We start from the raw sequence: 17,728 nt of genomic DNA, 5'->3' as shown, positions 1-17,728 counted from the left end.
AACAACTCCCAGAAAGGAGTACTTGAATTTTTTTTTTAAAAAGGATACTATAAGAAAAAAACCTGGATCTTAAATTCCCAATTATTTCAATAAAACACAAGAAGAGAGGAAGGGGGCAATAAAGTGCAAGATCAAGTGCAATTTCATCCGTTTATTATCACTTCCAGTGAGAAATACAGGATTAAATATGGTATAAAATCTGTGATCAACTCAGGAAAACTGAGCCAACTCAATAGTAGAGACATCAATAAAAATGCAATGTAATTACAATCATAACCCCACTGGCATTTTGTGGAGGTTAATAAAGTCATTCAATAAAATTCACATGGAAGAAAGTAATGTGCAGAAGTAAAAACAGCCCAGAACTTTTTTAAAAGAATAAACGGGAAGAACTGCCCTACATGATGGCAAACCTTACTAATAAACCTACTTTATTTAAAATAGAAAAGTACTGTAAACAGATCAGCAGAGAAACATATCAAATTATCTACAATAAATACATAAAAAAGTAGGCAATAGTTGAAGTTGGAAAATGGATAACCCAATGTTAAAGAAAACTGAAAAATAATTACATCTGTACCTACCCCTGTAACTATAGTCATAATTTTTTAATTATGAGGCTATTTTAGAAATTCTTGCCTGATATGAGAAACTATAGGATGTATTAACATAAATACAAAAATATGTTTTGAACATATACATACAGAAAGACTCCAAATGTTAATACAGGCTTAATAACCTAAACACAGAGCTATACATTAGGTTAAGCCATATAAAATTGCCATTTTAGTCAGCCAAAAATGACCAAATATTGGCAATTTAGTACAACATAATAACAGGAATTCTGGAACGACAGTGGCGGCAGCCGGATTTCGATTTCCCTTAGTCCCCCCATAAGAACAGACAGAACAAGGACAACCAAGTCAAAACTCCTTGAGACACATGTCCACTAAAACTACGTGACAAGGTATCTCCGTGAACTCCAAAGTAGAAGAGATGGGGGGAAGTGAACCGTGCCAGACCCTGTGGTTATCAGCACTTGTGCAAGGGAAACACGGGGGATTAATAGGGTGTCTGATGGGCCCAAAGGGGCAAATTCCACAATCACTAATGACTATGCAATAGAAAGCTCACTGCTTCTCTTTGAGGACTTGAGTGAAACAGAAAGCGATTTGGGTACAAAGTCATGAGTGAGGTCAAGGGGTTGCAACAGGTTTGAAGGGGCTGAAGTGGCTTAGGCCTCCCAAACTCTTAAAACTATCAGCTAAAATCCCCTTTCCAGGACAAACCTGCTAGACTGAAATCCAACTGACCAGGAAAGTAGAGTAGAGGTAAAGAACAACAAGGTCCAGAAGTGGGAGGGTAACACACCAGAAGATCTCAAAAAAAGAGAACATGTGCTTGGGCAGTTCAGAAGAAGGAGCTCAAAGCTACAAACCCTAACACTTCTGAACTCTCTCTTTCCTTAAAGTTCATGAAAATAAATACGTTTAAAAATGAGCAAAAGGACTGTGCTAGAATCCAATACAGGGTTATTAAGGGGAGAAATAAGCAGAATAACCCTAGAGACAATGAAAGCCTGCCAGAAAGACATGCCCACTAAATAGAGAGGACTGAGGCCCAATTTTCAAAAAAAAACTAAAAGAAATTAAGAAAATCATAGAAAATATAAAAGAACAACATAAATTAGAATTAGAAAAACTCACAAATAAAGTGGTAGTACTCAAAAGGTAATTTTCTTAATTAAAAATCATTTTAGGGTGCCTGGGTGGCTCAGTTGGTTAAGCGACTGCCTTCGGCTCAGGTCATGATCCTGGAGTCCCAGGATCGAGTCCCGCATCGGGCTCCCTGCTCAGCGGGGAGTCTGCTTCTCCCTCTGACCCTCCCCCCTCTCATGTGCTCTCTCTCTCTCTCAAAAAAATAAATAAAATCTTTAAGAAAATCATTTTAGGGGCACCTGGGTGGTTTAGTCAGTTAAGCATCTGACTCTTGGTTTTGGCTCAAGTCATGATCTCAGGTTCATGAGACGGAGCCCCACATCGGGTTCCCCACTCAGCAGGGAGTCTGCTTCTCTCCCTCTCCCCCTGCTCCCGTGCTCTCTCTCTCTCTCTCTAAAATTAAATAAATCTTTAAAAAATCATTTTAAGAACAAAAAGCAAACTAGCAGGAACATGAGCGCAAATAGAACAGATAATGGCTTCACATAAATAGGAGGTAAAAATGAAGACAATTTTATAAATCAAAAAGAAAAAAGAATGAATGAATGAATCTGAAAGTGACAGAGAGGCAAAGTAGATCCAAAACACATACAGTAGTGGTTCCCAGAGAAGAAAACCAAACTAATGAAACAGAAGAGTTAAAACATTAAGAAATTCACTTGAAATTAAAAAAAAAAAAAAAACATAGAAAGCAAACAAAACCTGAAATCATATACTAAAAGGACACCACGTATTCAAAAATACCAATGTGGAGAAATCAACACCAGGTAAACTAGTGGAGTTTAAAGAAAAAAGAAAAAAAAAAAAACAATCCTTTGGACATCCAGGTTATAAGTAAATAAATAACCAAGTTTCTACTTATAAGTAGAAACAAAAAAATCATATTGCCATGAGACTTTGCAACCGCAAGGCTGCATGCCAAAAGACAATGAGTAATATATATTAAACTTACTCAAGGAAAGAAAATACAAGCCAAATTTTATGGCCAAATATACTTGCAAGAGTCAATTCTGCAAACTGTTAGGAAAATCCAAGAACTCAGAAAACACTGGTCTTATGAGCCCTTACCAAGGAATCTACTATGAACAAAATGACTCAGGAGGCTGTCAGAACAAGAGCCTGTCTAAATCTACATCTCTTATCTATCTACATCTCTATGTCCACCTGTGGAAACACACACACACACTCCCATAGGGCTAAAAGGAGGTGAGAACGTAAGGAAGAAAGTGAGGTCCATAATGGCCGTATGCAGATACACCACAACTATCAAACCCCGGGAGAAAGCCGAGGGCATATGCAATATCGTAGCATTTCACTGGAAGTAAAAGAAAATCACTTCAAATGAAAACCCAGGTAAAAGAAAAGGACAATTCCAATATCCTCATGGTTGAGAACCAACAAGTAACAACCAAAAAATGTTGGGGCAGGGGAGAGCAATAAGGGTATGAATATTAATATAAGTATAACCTTAAGGGGTAAAAATAAAGTGGTCATATATTAAAAGTAAGTAAAGAAAATTGCATACACAGCTTATATTAAAAAATGGAAGAATAAAACAGCTTCTTTTAAAGCTCATGTTTATCAGGGAAACCAGATTCCCTTGAAAATATATTATTCCATAGATTTTCTCTTAAAACCAAGTATTTTACATAATTCTTGCAAAGTTAAGTTTAAAAAGCAATACCTAAAAATAAAAAAATAAAAGATCTATGAATGGAGAAATAAGATGTGGCCTATCCGCACAGTGGAATATCATGCAGCCATCAAGAGGAATGAAGTACTGATATATGCTACAAAGTGGATGAGCCTTCAGGTCATGATCCCAGGGTCCTGGGATCGAGCCCCGCATCGGGCTCCCTGCTCCGCGGGAAGCCTGCTTCTCCCTCTCCCACTCCCCCTGCTTGTGTTCCCTCTCTCGCTGTGTCTCTCACTGTCAAATAAATAAATAAAATATTTTAATAAAAAAAAAAAAAAAAAGTGGATGAGCCTTGAAGACATGATGCCAACTGAAAGCAGCCAGTCACAAAAGACCACATATATGATTCCATTTATATGAAATGTCCAGAACAGGCAAATATAAAGAAACAGAAAGCAGGTAAGTGGTTGCTCAGGGCTGAGAGGATGAGCGGAAGGACTGTGGAGGTGGCAGCTGAAGGGGACAGGGCTTCTCTTGGGAATGTTGAATATGTTCTAAAAATAGCCAGTGGTGGTGGTTATACAACTCTGAATATAGTAAAAACCACTGAAGTGAACGCTTCAAAATGGTGAATTTCATGGTATGTGAATTCTGTCTCAATAAAGCTGTTATTTTAAATACACAACCAAAAAAAGAAGAGATTCTAATTATATGTCTAGTTAGTGGCATAATCATGAGAAGAATTATTCAGGTGTCTTGAAAAAACACAGTAATTTGGTGGTATGTCCCAAAGGGTCTATCCCTAAGGATGGGGGGGGGGGGAACTTACACTTTTTCAGTAATCATATTGCTGACGGTACTATTCTGAGATTATTGTGTATGTATTCTGGAATATAGTCAGCATATTCTAATAATCTACTACTCTGATATTCTCATGCCATCATTCTGTTATCACCGCAAATTTTTTCAGTGTAGAAGAAAAGTCAAAAGAGATTTTAAAATCCTGATTTTGAATTGCCAGTACGAAATTGGGATGTATTTTTGTGTATTTCTGTGTGTTCTGTCTACTGAAGAGAACTAAAACAACGATCGACCATTTCCGTTACAATGAGCAATGCGAGTACTGTAGTCCTAGAACACTATTTCCCAACAAAAGGAACAAGGATTCCCTGAAGATAAATCAAGATTGCCAATCTCAAGCAGATGTACAATACAAGCTTAAAATAGCTTCTTATATCAGCTATCGAAGTTATGAAACACTACTCACTAGGGCTGTGATAAAAGGACTTCAGCCAACTTGAATATGTTCCCATTGTCCAAAATGGGACAATGGGAACATCAGTTATTATAATTACTTCAATGGATTACAATAATGATTTCGATGGGTTGAAAAATACCAAACAGGTTTAAATTCATGAGTTCAAAATCATATTAATAAAAAAACACTAATTGGTCACCAATAAACCAACTCATTTTTTAAAAAAAGGGTAAAGAAAAGGGAACGACTCAAGCATATTCACCCTGTCACTTCTGTTCAATTATTCCACTGGGTGACCAAATAATGATTGAGGAAAGTTTCTCTTTGTAGCAATATCTACTTAATGCAGCTGATAATTAAGCTAACAAGAAGAAAAGAGAATTAGAAATATCACTTTTCAATCCTTACTGAAGTAAGCGATCTATGATCATTAACTGCTAATGTCTCAAAGAGACAGTCATACATTATATGTGTCCCCATGAAGCAGTATTAACACCATCAATCAGCCAATCAATCCAGAAATCCTGAATCTAATCAAGCCACTAGTTTTTACAGTCAGTTTACACAGAACACAGAGAAAAAGGAAACAAGCAAAAAGGACAACTGTAGGCACAATCACAATTCAGACTGTAGGAGAATCTCTATAGGATAAAAGGTCCAGGTTCTTCAATAAATACATGGCCAAAAAAAAAAAGGGAGGGGGAGCTACAGATTAAAAACGACTTAAGAAATATAATGAACTGGGGACACCTGTGGGGCTCAGTCAGTTAAGCCTTAACTCATGGTTTCGGCTCAGGTCATGATCTCAGGCTGTGGGATCAAGCCCCGTATCAGGCTCCGCGCTCAATGCGGAGTCTGCTTGAGATCCCCTCTCCCTCTCTCTCTGCCCCTCCCCACTGCTCAAGAACTCTCTCTCTGTCTCTCAAATAAATAAATAAGTAAAATCTGTGGGGGGAAAAAATATAATGAACTCTTACCTTGTATGATTATTTGAAAACTGACTTAAATTGCACAATATTTTTTAAAGAAAATCAAGATAACTATGACACAATCAAAATATGAACACTAATTTGATCTTTGATGATCAAGGGAGTTAATGCTATGCTTTAGGTGTGATAATGGTACTGTGGTACATTTCTAGAACAAGCCCAAATCCTTCAGAGAAACATCCTGAACTATTTAAGGATAAAATATGATGACACCTGAGGTTTTCTTCAAAGTGATGGAAGAAGGTGTCGAGTGGCTAGAGGTACTGGCCATGAGTTGATAATCAGTGTGCTGGGATACAGATTCAAAGGGATTCATAATATTAGTCTGTCTACTTTTGCATGGGTTTAATAATTTTCCATAACAAAAATTTTTGAAGTATGTAAAAATAAGGGAAAAAATATAGAATGTTTTATAATCTCTGACTACACACAAAATAAGGTGATCAAGACTAAAATAAAAATTTTAAATTTCTATCTAGTGAAAAACATAAGCAAGTTAAAGACAATTTATAGCCATAATAAAAAATGAATAATATCTATAAAATAAAAATAGCTCCAACAGGTCAAGATTATAATAAAAAACCCAATAGAAAATGAACAAAATGAATAAAAGAAAACACAAAGACATGCATGTGGCCTATAAACTTGACAACAGCTGAATGTCACTAAAAATGAAAAGAATTAAGATTAAAATGAAATTATAGTTTTTACTGATCATGGTTGCAAAAACGAGGACAAATGGGATTTCTCCTACACCACTGGGTAAAGTATACATTAGTACAGCCATTCTGAAGACCAACTTCGCAATATCTATCAAAGATTTAAATATGTATACCCAATGACCCCATATTTCCACTTCAATTAACCATTCTTACAAAACAATGAAGTTCATAAAGGGGAATGTGTACAGTATTTGTGGCTACACCACTTATAAAGGAAAAAAATTAAGTGCCCATTAAGAGTGAAATGGTTATAATCATTAGGGAAATGCAAATCAAAACCACAATAAGGGGGGCGCCTGGGTGGCACCGTCAGTTGAGCATCCGACTCTTGGTTTCAGCTCAGGTCATGATGTCAGGGTTGTGAGATCGGACCCCAAGCACACAGTCTGCTTGAGAATCTCTCCCTCTCCCTCTGCCCCTTTAGCTCATGCGTGCACTACTCTCTCTCTCAAAATAAATAAATAATAAATCTCAACACACACACACACACACACACAAAATAAGATATCACCTCACCCTCAGTGAATGGCTATTATCAAAAAGAAGTCAAAAGTGTTGGTAAAGATGTGGAGAAAAGGAAATGTTTGTGCACTGTTGGTGGGAATGTGAACTGATGTAGCCACTATGGAAAACAGTACAGAAGTTCCTCAAAAATTAAAAATAGACCTACCGTATGATCTAGCAATTCCACTTCAGTGTATTTATCCAAAGAAAAGGAAAACACTAACGCAAAAAGAAATGTGCACCCACTGTGTTCACTGCAGCATTATGTACAGTAGGCAAGATATGGAAAAACCTAAGTGTCTATCGATGGTGTGAGATTTTACATGTACATAAAAAGGAATCTTACTCAGTCACCGAAAAAAGAAGGAAATCCTGCCATTTGTGACAAGGATGGATCTTGAGGACATTTTGCTAAGTGAAATAAGTCAGACAGAGAAAGACAAATACCATATGATACTACCTGTAGGTGAAATCTAAAACAAAATAAAACAAAACTGAACTCAGAGATACAGAGAGCAGACTGACGGTTGCCAGGGGCAGACGGTGGGATTTAAAGAAAAGAGTAAAATGATTCATTCCTACGATGGCATCCCATGTAGTAGTTAATTGGAACTGAAGCAGAGCTACATATACCAATATGGGGACTAATCCAAAGAAAAGAGTGGGGGGCGGGGTGGGGAACAACCCTATCAGTCATAGAATAAATACAGCATTATCACTTTTAAAAAAGAGAGCACTAGTCATGATGAGCACTGGGTGTGGAAGTGCTGAATCACTATATGGTACACCTGACACTAACATTACACTGTATGTTAACTAACGGGAATTTAAATGAAAACTTTTTTAAAAATTACCTGTATTACGTAACAAAGATATGTATTTATATAAGCACAAAAAAGTCTAAAAGATGCAAACCAAAGAATTACTACTCTGAGCCAGACTACAAGATAAGCAGCAACTTTGTTTCTTTACATACACATTCAATAAATAAGTAAAAAAAAAAAAAAAAAGAAAGTGTATTGTTTTATAAAATAAAGGAACAGATCAAAATACAGTTGACCCTTGAACAGCACGAGTTGGAACTATGTGGGTCCACTAAGACGTAGATTTTTTTTTATAAAATACAGTACAGTACTGTGAATGTATCTTCTCTTATGATTTTCTCAATAACATTTTTTTCTCTCGCTTACTTTATTATAAGAATATATAGTACATGTAACATATAAAATATATGCTAATTGACTATTAAGGTTATCAACAAGGCTTCCCAGTCAACAGGAGGCTATTAGTAGTTAAGTTTTGGGGAAGTCAAACATCATACACATATTTTCAACAGTGTAAGGATCAGCACATCTAACCCCCGTGTTGTTCAAGGATCAACTTTTTGTTACCCTTCAAAAGTTTCTATGATTCTACACCAGGGGTCGTATCACAAACTGAAATGCCTACAGGGCCAGGTGGGTGATGTCAATGGGGGGCTAGGGAAGGGTGACAGTAAGAGAGAAAGAAACAATGGGCACTGTGGTCAATCGGAGCCCGCCAGATGCTATCATGTGGGAATGTGGGCCCAGGGTTGACAGACTTCCTCTTAGTATTTTAAGGAAAGCAAAAAAATCCAGATTTTCACATGAAATCTTATTTTCAAATGCTAGCCACTACGTCAAAAAATACTCCAAGCACTAGGTGGGACAAAATACGACTTCAAGGGGCAGCATACTGTAATGGTGAAGAGCACAGCTTTATAGGCAGTTCTGCGTTCACACCCTGGCTCTGCCCCACGGGATACACCCAACCTTGACCACGTCACTTGACCGACCCGCCTCCACACAGCAAGTACTCAGTTAATGCTAGCTACTAGTCTTGCTGCTGGTGTGCTGTCTTCATGGGATGCAGTTCTCCGCTGCGAGCTGCGAGCTCTGTCCTCTGATCGTCTCCATCTTACATCAGGTTTGACTCCGTTGGCTCACTGCAGTCAAAAATAACACAGAACAACTTCCTATTTCCCCTCAAGTAAGTGTGCTTTTAGAAAACAGAAAACCTAAAGGCAAATGAGCAAGAATGTGCTTATCAGCTTGCCACTTACTCAATGACAAAGTCCGTGTAACTTTACTAATGAAATCAGATAGGTGATGACTGAAGCAAATAAAACAATTAACTATAATAACTGTATTAATGAACACTAATCTGGAAGGCGGGGGTGGGCGAGTACTGTAGCCTACTTAGTGTTTCCAATGGGCTTACCCAGAATTGCACTGGTGCTGGTCCAGCTACATAGGAAGCACGTTGGAGGTCTGTTAAGAATGGCAGCACTCACGTCCTACCCCAAGAGACTCTGATTTGCCCTATATCCAAAGAGGGCATTAGGTACATGAATTTTCAAAAGCTCCCTGGATAATGCTGGTGCGCAGCCAGGTTTGGACACCATTAGCACAGTTTAAAGTCTGGTATCCCAGAATCCTGGATTTGAATTCCTCCAACAATCTACAGTTCCTGTGATTTGGGGCAAGTTACCTACTCTCCTTATTTGTAAGATAGAGAATTAACACCACCACTTCATTTGGTGGTTTGCCTAGCATGCGGAAGACTTGATAAATGGTGACTGTTGTTAATTTTATATCCTAGTTTATACAGGCGTTGTCCACTCTGAATACAGAAGGCAACCTCTTCAGGGTTTGTTGTGCTTACAGGAAAAAATCAGCATAATTATTCTTGGATCATAAAACAAACAATATTTTATTGGCCATTAAACTTATAATCACATCATCATTTCTAATTCAAAGGAAAGTAATTTATAAAATAACCAAAACTCTTCCTTAGGATCTGAGGTAATATGCATGGTAACATGCAATCAGTCAGGCAACTATACTTTTTTATATACTACATTAAGTAAAAATTTTATCTGTCTCTTCTTCTGAAAATGTATAAATTTCATACGGTAAAGCTAAAAGGAAGGAGCATAAAATCACCATATCACAACCTATGGCTCAAATATTTTATGGGTATTTAACATTTTAAGTGCACAAAACCCAAAGGACTGTACAACACAAAAAGTAAACTTTATGGCAAACTTAAAAAAATCAACTAGAACACTGGGGAATCCCAGGACGGAATGCAGACTGAGATTAAGTGAACCACTATATTACAAATGAATGATACGACCTCATTGAAGAGGGTAAAGGAAAAAGGTGCTGACCTAGCTAACTCTGGAAAATTCTGTGGTGACTCTCTAAGACTAAAGATAAAAAGAACTGTACTGAAATGCTATACTCTAGTTGGCAAATTTATTCCTCACGGGGTCCCGGTTAGCAATTCTGAAACTACTTTACGTGTATACTCTGGCTGCACAAATATGTAAATAACTGTAGTAATGGGAGCCAGGTTTCTCACCACAAGAGAAAAAATTACAAATAAGCAGGAGAGGAAGACTAGGATGAAATTGGTGATGCTGGCTTAGGCCTGAGACATCAGTGTGAACTCATGTTTATTTCTCACAGATAGACAGATGGGTAAGCAAGGAGAAGTAACTATCGAGCTGTGCATACACAATGGGTGGAAGACTTTTCTATATTTTCTAACTCTACCACTGAATGGTCCTGGAAGCAATAACACCCCAACAGTAACATCCAGTGCCCAGATCTTCATTTCTAAATAACATCCTCCAATAAAACGAACCAGAGCTCCTCGGGGAAATGGCTGATTTCAGGAGTGCAACAGGAAAAATAAAGGATGATGCCACAGAGTAAGAAACTGCTCAAAAAGCAAAACAATACAAAAAAAGATGCAGGCATGTCAAAAGGACACAGAAGCCAACTGGAAGAGTTACAGTGGCTAAAGAAGGAACAATATGAGCAACAAAAGAAAGAACAATACTACTGGATTATAACCCAAAGAAAAAATAAATATTTATGACTTCCCACTGAGATAAATAAATGGGAGGGAAGAAGTAAATCTTTCATACAGAAGAATTCCAAATACTACATGTAGATACTCCCTACTCCTAGAGGTGGGCTCCTACAGCCCTCCCCATGAATGTGGGCTGCATCTAGTAACTCACATCCAAGAGTACAGCAGGGAAAGGGAAAACTGCTAACTTGTGGAGGAACCCCACAGACAACACCTTCACCGAGGAACCCAGGTTAACATCACCAGGGACAATACAATGCCATGGGGAGCGCTTCAACTCTGTGGCATTTCTGCCCAGCCCAAGCCCCCAGTCTCATCTTGATAAAACACCGGACAAATCCAAATTCAGAGACTGTTCTACAAGCCGTCCAGATCGCAAACCAAGAGAAGACTGAGCAACTACACAGATCAGAGGAGACTGAGAAGACACGACTAAGAGCAAGGTGGCGTCCTTGACTGGGTCCTGGAACAGAAAGGGGACAGTAGCACAAAAACAGAAATCCAAATAATGTCCACAGTTTAGTTAACAGTATCTTACACCAATGTTAATATACTAATTTTGACAAATATAGCAAAGTAAAGTAAGATGCCAGTATTAGAGGAAGCTGCATAAGCAACATATGAAAACTCCGTACTATCTTTGCAAGTTTTCCATAAATCTAGAATCATCCCAAGATTACAAGTTCTTAAATTTAAAGATTTTAAAATATAATAAAATTTTAGAGAAAAACTGCTTTATAAAAGCATGTTTATAAGCCAAGGGGAATTAAATATAAGATCATATGTTATTTATAAACACTAATCACAAGTAACTTAATCATAAAGCATAAAAATATAAAGATATAGACAAGAAATCCTTCAACTATATTCATTAGTGTTACCACATAAGCCAAAAAAACAGTGCAACACAGAAGATATGTATTGGGTACATTCTGTGGTGCCCACTGGTCAAGACGCTTCTATCAAGAATGAAAATAAAACTGTCTTTAAATCTAAAGCCTATACACTGCTTAAAACGTATGTCCTTCAAATGCAGGAGTATTTGGCAGAAATTAAAAGGTTAAATACATTTTAAAGATAAACATATAGAATAGTCTGGCCCATACTGACTTACAGTTAGCTTCAAAAGAAAAAAAAATTAACAAAGCTTCTAAAAATTAATAGTTTATATTTGGCTTCTATAGTATTTTACCATTTATACAAATATCTTCTTAAAGCCTCACAACAACCCTGTGAGGTAGGTAGGAAAGTATTATAGCCATTTTACAGATGCGATGATTTAGGATCAGAAAGATTAAGTCATTTACAAAGCCATGTGGTGAGAAAGACCCACACCAAGGAATGGAATCCAGTTACTTGATTTCAAAAACTGTGGCTCTTTCTCCAACATACTTAGTCAAAGACTAAAACAAACCCAGAAGGAAGTCTACATACATTCATATACATACACACACATACACCTCCCCTTCCAGAAATTATGTTCCTGAAATGGAAATGAAAATAAGTCTTACTTTCCCACTGAGTTCATTATAATGTTGAAACCTCATCTTTTATTAGTTTGGACTGAAATTCTACTTCAGCTCTTGGTTACTCTTTTGTTATCTGACAAACACAACATTTTATAAAACAAAACTTAAAACAGGGGCTTCTGTACTTCATTTTTGTTTTGAAAAGCAAACAATCTGCAAGTAATTCTAACAGTCTTTAATTTACACACTTTATAAGCTTTGAATTTGTATGACTCTTCTTTTCTATAAGGATAACCGTTGCAGTTAAATCTCAACTGGTCAAACCGAAGGAATACAACATTGACAGGAATTCAAAACTATGGGCTACCATAGTTCATCATCTGTTTTCAACTTGAGTTCTAACAGAAAATGTAGTGCACTCATTCCCAATCTTTTTCTTGTTCCAACACATCTAAGGGACGCAGAGCTCTACCATTAGTAGGGACAGTTCATTGTCACAAATGGTTCTCAGGGAACAGGAAAAGAATTTGGGGTTGGGAGTTTAAAGCAGTTTTAAGAAGCCCCCACATGCCTCCCAGGGCCTTTACCATGAGTCCCTCTCTCTCATGAGATCTACTGAATCAGAGATGAGGTAATACCGCCAGAGCTGTTTCATTCATATTACTTCAAAAATAGTGTTTCACAATAAAAATCAATCATCGACCCTGTCTTGCCCACAGGTGTGCTCACTGGAACTGAACCACTCCAGCCAAAAACCTAGATCAAAGTAAGTCATTCACCATCTGAAGTATATGGCAGATCCTTATTCCGTATCTAGTTTTGTTCTACTGATTTTGAAACCTGCACTATAAAAAAATCGTATAAAGTAGTTATTTTGGACTAAACAGGGGAAAACAGTCATTTGCTTTAATAAAAAGATGTACATAAAAAATCATTCAGAGTCAAAATACTGTTCAAAGAAGATCTCATTGATCCCAGGGTCCTGGGAACAAATCCTGAATCGGGCACCCTGATCAGCAGGGAGTCTGCTTCTCTCTCTGCCTCTGCCCCTCCCCCCTGCTCATGTGCTCTCTTTCTCTCTCTCAAGTAAATAAAAAAATCTTAAGGAAAAAAAACAGGATCTCATATATAAATTCACTTTTAAGACTTGTAATTAAAATAATACTCAAAGTAAACTAACTTCTTATAGCTACAAAGTCCAGATTCCTTTTGCAAACATCTTTCTATATGATGTGAACGTCTGACCCACTCTCCTAGGGTTCATGGTCTAGTTCATGAAAAATAAAGATCTTATAAACTGAGGTTCTCTTCCAATGTTTCCCATTATAAAGAAAATGCCTTCGATTGTATCACCTCTCACTCCAAAGCCAGCCAGACTGTGCAGTAAACTGAAATTAAAAAAATAAAAATAAAAGGTACACATGTATGTATGTAAATAGCTACTAAAATTGAAAATGACAACCAGAGACAGGTATAAAGGAACTCAAAGATCTGGGTGCTTTTGCTTTTAGCCAGATGAACATGCAAACTCACCACAAGAGAAAAATTGCTCTTCTTCCTCTCAAAAATGCTATCCAACAGTGTGCCCCTTTCTAGTTTGACCACCCTTAACAGTAAAGAATTTCTGAGACATGAAGCTATCAAAACAAAATTTGCACTGTTTTCAAACTGCTTTTTCTAGGAGGCATACTCCTCTCACAGAAATCTTCACATATCAAAATGTGGATTTGATAACTAAGACTTTCCTTAAACTTCTATCATCTATGCTAATCGTTAACTTTGCCAAATAAGATCATTTGATCATTCTTACATTCTTACATTTCTCTACAACTCACAGCTCTTTTGGCTAAAATCATGTGTAGTATCTGTTTTTATTGGTTTAAAATACAGTGGCCAAAAACTGGACATGCTACTCAAAAAGGGAACAAGCTATTGCAAAGAATAGAGAAAGAACCGTATCCATGACCTTGGATGCCATATTCATTTAAAAATATTTTAGCATCATGTTGGCTTTTTTACTGACTCATATTCAGCCTGTGGTCACCCATGATTGTGGCTTTCTTCCCTCTTTATTTATACCTAGCCTGTCCTTCTCCATCCTATATTTATATGGCTGGATTTTTTTCCTCCACACACCACCTTCCACTTAATTCACTAAACTTCATATAGTTTTCGTAGATCCATTTCCACATTTATCACAGTGCTTTACAGAAATGTTTAAATCTGCAAGTTACAGTAACTACCAGTTACACCTTAAAAATATCAAAACTACGAAAGGACGTAATAACCACCACAGCACACTGTAAGAATGGAACTGAGGACAAGACCATACTAACGCCTACCAGAAACCTACCTCCACTGGACGGTCACTCTTTACCAGGGCTACGCGTGCCCTCTGCAAGGAACCATCCATCAGCTTGTGAAGTCTTAAAATTAACTTTCTTAACCCCATTTGCTTCAGTGCTTTGTCTACAAATGGTCTATAAATAGAAGTCAGACAATGTCTACTAAAGCCTGCTTCTGTACTGCAGTCTGGTGCTCCCCAGCCAACAGGGTCGTCCTCAGACTCAAGCCTCTCAAGCTTCTTAGGCACGCAATCCTGCGAATGGACGTTGAAACTGCTGTCAGTGGGCTCTGTGGGTTCCAGTGCCCTTGGACCTGAGAGCTGTTCTTCCTCACTCTCATCCGCGCTACTTTCCAGCTCTTTCAAGTCCCCTTCTGTGTCATCACCCTCATCTTCTGGCTCATTGCCTTTGGATGATCGAGGAGAAGGGATTTCAAACACTGGCCAGCCAATGTCTGATAAATTCTTGATGCCCAAAACAGTGCCCATAATCCTTAACTTCTGATTTAAGTCCTTTGTGATGTTTAACCACAAACAGAGCGCCTGCACCCTGTCCTGGAAGTCTTTTGCAGCATATTTTTCATAGTCCTTCTGAAGAGCCTGCAACGATGGATAAAGTGCTTCTATGTACTCCAGCAACTCCATTATCCGCTTTACCTGCTCAAACGACACCCTCTGGCGTTGGAGATGCTCATGATACGCTGAATAACCCACCATATTTGTTCCATGAGGGGCTCTGCACTGCCCTTCTACTGAAGTACCATTAAAACTAGCTCCATTTCTAACAAAGGCAAAGCTCCCATAATTAACTTTGAAAGTAAGGATTTCGTTGATAATATCTGGGATGGCTTGACGGGCTGTATATAAAAAGAGGTCCTGGTCATTAATGGTCCGTCCTGCATGCCAGGCTTGTAGCTCTAACCAGATCAGTTCATTAGATCGGTTAAACCAGAAAGCAGACGTATTTTCCTGTCCTCTTTGCTCCCTGTCCTTCTTCTTGGAGACTGAGGTAAGCTTTAGCAGAAGTCGTAAAGTTTCAAAAAACTTTAAGCGATCTGCTGGACAGTCAGTCCTAGAAGTCTGGCGTGCAGTTCTGGCTATAGGCATGGGCACGGACACCGGAAGCTTAGCGTTGCTGCAGCCAAGACTGAGGTAAGGCTTATTAAGATCCACATCTGGAATTGATTTTTTGGGCAAAGACCCACCCACTGAGTCCAACATGAACGAGCACTGCACATTTTTCTTATGATCACGCTCTGTTGTCCTAAGAGCTGCTCGGATCTTCTTCTCCTGCTTATAGCTGTATTCTTCCACATTCTCCACAGTTTTCCCAGTGTCTTTGTGGGGAGGCTGGTTTGGTGCATTCATTTTTTCTATTAAAAAGAAATAAACAGATCATTGTGTTAACTCTAAAACATGAAGCTACTCTCAATATCTTCAATAAAACTGATATTCACATATACTTATTTTTCAGGCTGTTACTGGAGAAAAAAATCATAACCATATGCTGAAAATTAAAAGATTCAAAATATATACATTTCTCTCTAAATTTCCAAAAAGATTTTATCCATTTTCCCTGCTTTATTATACTTGCTATGCTCTCTAATATTCTCCACTACAAATCTAAAACAAGCCACTTCTCTACACTAAAAGTGCAGTTATCCGAAATCACCACAAGTTAATCACCTTTGACTTAAGAAGGGAAAAGCAGCACAGCAGACCTGACAGAAACATGATTTAGAAAACACATCCAGGCACCTGAGTGGCTCAGTCGGTTAAGCGCCTGCCTTCAGCTCAGGTCATGATCCCAGGGTCCTGGGATCAAGCCCCACATCGGGCTCCCTGCTCAGCGGGAGGCCTGCTTCTCCCTCTCCCACTCCCCCTGCTCGTGTTCTCTCTCTCACTGTCTTTGTCTCTGTCAAACAAACAAACAAACAAATAAATAAATAAATAAATAAATATCTTAAAAACAAAAACACAACACATCCCATCCCTGCCTCCGCCGTGAACTGAACTTACTAACTTGGAGCAGACCGCGTAAGTTTCCTGGGTCACTTTTTTTTTTTTTTTAAGAGTTTATTTATTTGACAGAAAGATAGAGCACAAGTAGGCAGAGCAGAAGGCAGAGGGAGAGGGAGAAGCAGTCTCTTCGCTCAGCGGGGAGCCCGACATGGGGCTCGTCCCAGGACCCTGGGATTACGACCTGAGCCGAAAGCAGACGCTTAACCGACTGAGCCACCCAGACACCCCTCCTGGGTCACTTCTCTCATTAGTAAAATGAAATAGACTGAGCAAAGAATCTTTAAGCACTTTCAGATTATTCTCATAAAAAAATGAAAGACAGATAATAGGTAAAAATGTTAATTTACTCTACTCCTTGGTTTCTTCTTTCCCACAAATGAACAATAACATTTTAAATTTAGCATTAACAAAACTGAAGACATACAGAATAATTCAGTATCATTTGCCTCAACTGACATATAAAATCATTCAAAATTAAAGCAAAGAAAGTAAATATCACACTTTCTCATCAAACAATTATAGAAAGTGCTATTAATTTTCCTCCCAAGCTTTGAAATGAACACACACCCCCCTTCCTTCCTGTTTGGCATTTCTGCCACTATTAACCACCTCTGCCTTACCGAAATCCCTTCATCCTGTTGTTTTCTAGATAAAACAGTCTCTGGGTTCTTTTCTACTTCCCAAGTCACTCCTTTTCAAATTTCCTCCTTGGAACCTGGCTCACTCCAGAAAACGCTGTTTCTCAGAGTTCCACTCTTCGATCTCCTCTGCCTTACTTTCCCCCTCCCTGCGTAATCTTCGCTTCCACTTCATATACTGATAATGGCCAAACCTAAAACCCCATTCCAGTCTCCCCTCCACACCCAAGATATACTTCGTGTCACTGAATCCAGGTCACACATTCTGTATTTTAACATCTCTGAAATTAAAATATGTTTTATAACTGATGATATGATTAAGTTTTAGAAACATATTCACTAATACGTTTTACTTTTGCTTTTATATATATAAAATATATATATTATAACACACACACACAACATAAGTAACAAATAGTTTTTTAAATCCTGTATCTAAATATCAAGAAGTATAAAAAAGGGCTCTTTCAGTAAATAAAAAATAAAAATTCTAAGTATAAAAACACACTGTGTCTAAAATAAATA

At 37.9% G+C, this 17,728-nt stretch overlaps 1 protein-coding gene across 5 annotated transcripts in view; it reads right to left on the bottom strand.

The window, feature by feature from the left end:
• MAP3K4 (mitogen-activated protein kinase kinase kinase 4) overlaps window positions 1-17,728 on the bottom strand; it is a 94,027-nt gene that overhangs the window by 48,708 nt on the left and 27,591 nt on the right. For all 5 annotated transcript variants that reach the window (XR_014148048.1, XM_006734278.3, XM_006734279.2 and 2 more), the window contains exon 3: window positions 14,553-15,916. Coding sequence is in view for 4 of the 5 variants with exons in the window: in XM_006734278.3 (XP_006734341.1) it covers window positions 14,553-15,916 (1,364 nt within the window). In the remaining variant the exon portion in view is untranslated. The remainder of the gene's footprint in view (window positions 1-14,552; window positions 15,917-17,728) is intronic.

The sequence above is a fragment of the Leptonychotes weddellii genome, chromosome 8 (assembly GCF_054177405.1).
Source record: "Leptonychotes weddellii isolate Sample4059 chromosome 8, ASM5417740v2, whole genome shotgun sequence".
NCBI lineage: Eukaryota > Metazoa > Chordata > Mammalia > Carnivora > Phocidae > Leptonychotes > Leptonychotes weddellii.
The sequence above is the reverse complement of the archived record's forward strand: the minus strand, read 5'-3'. Positions and strand labels throughout refer to the sequence as shown.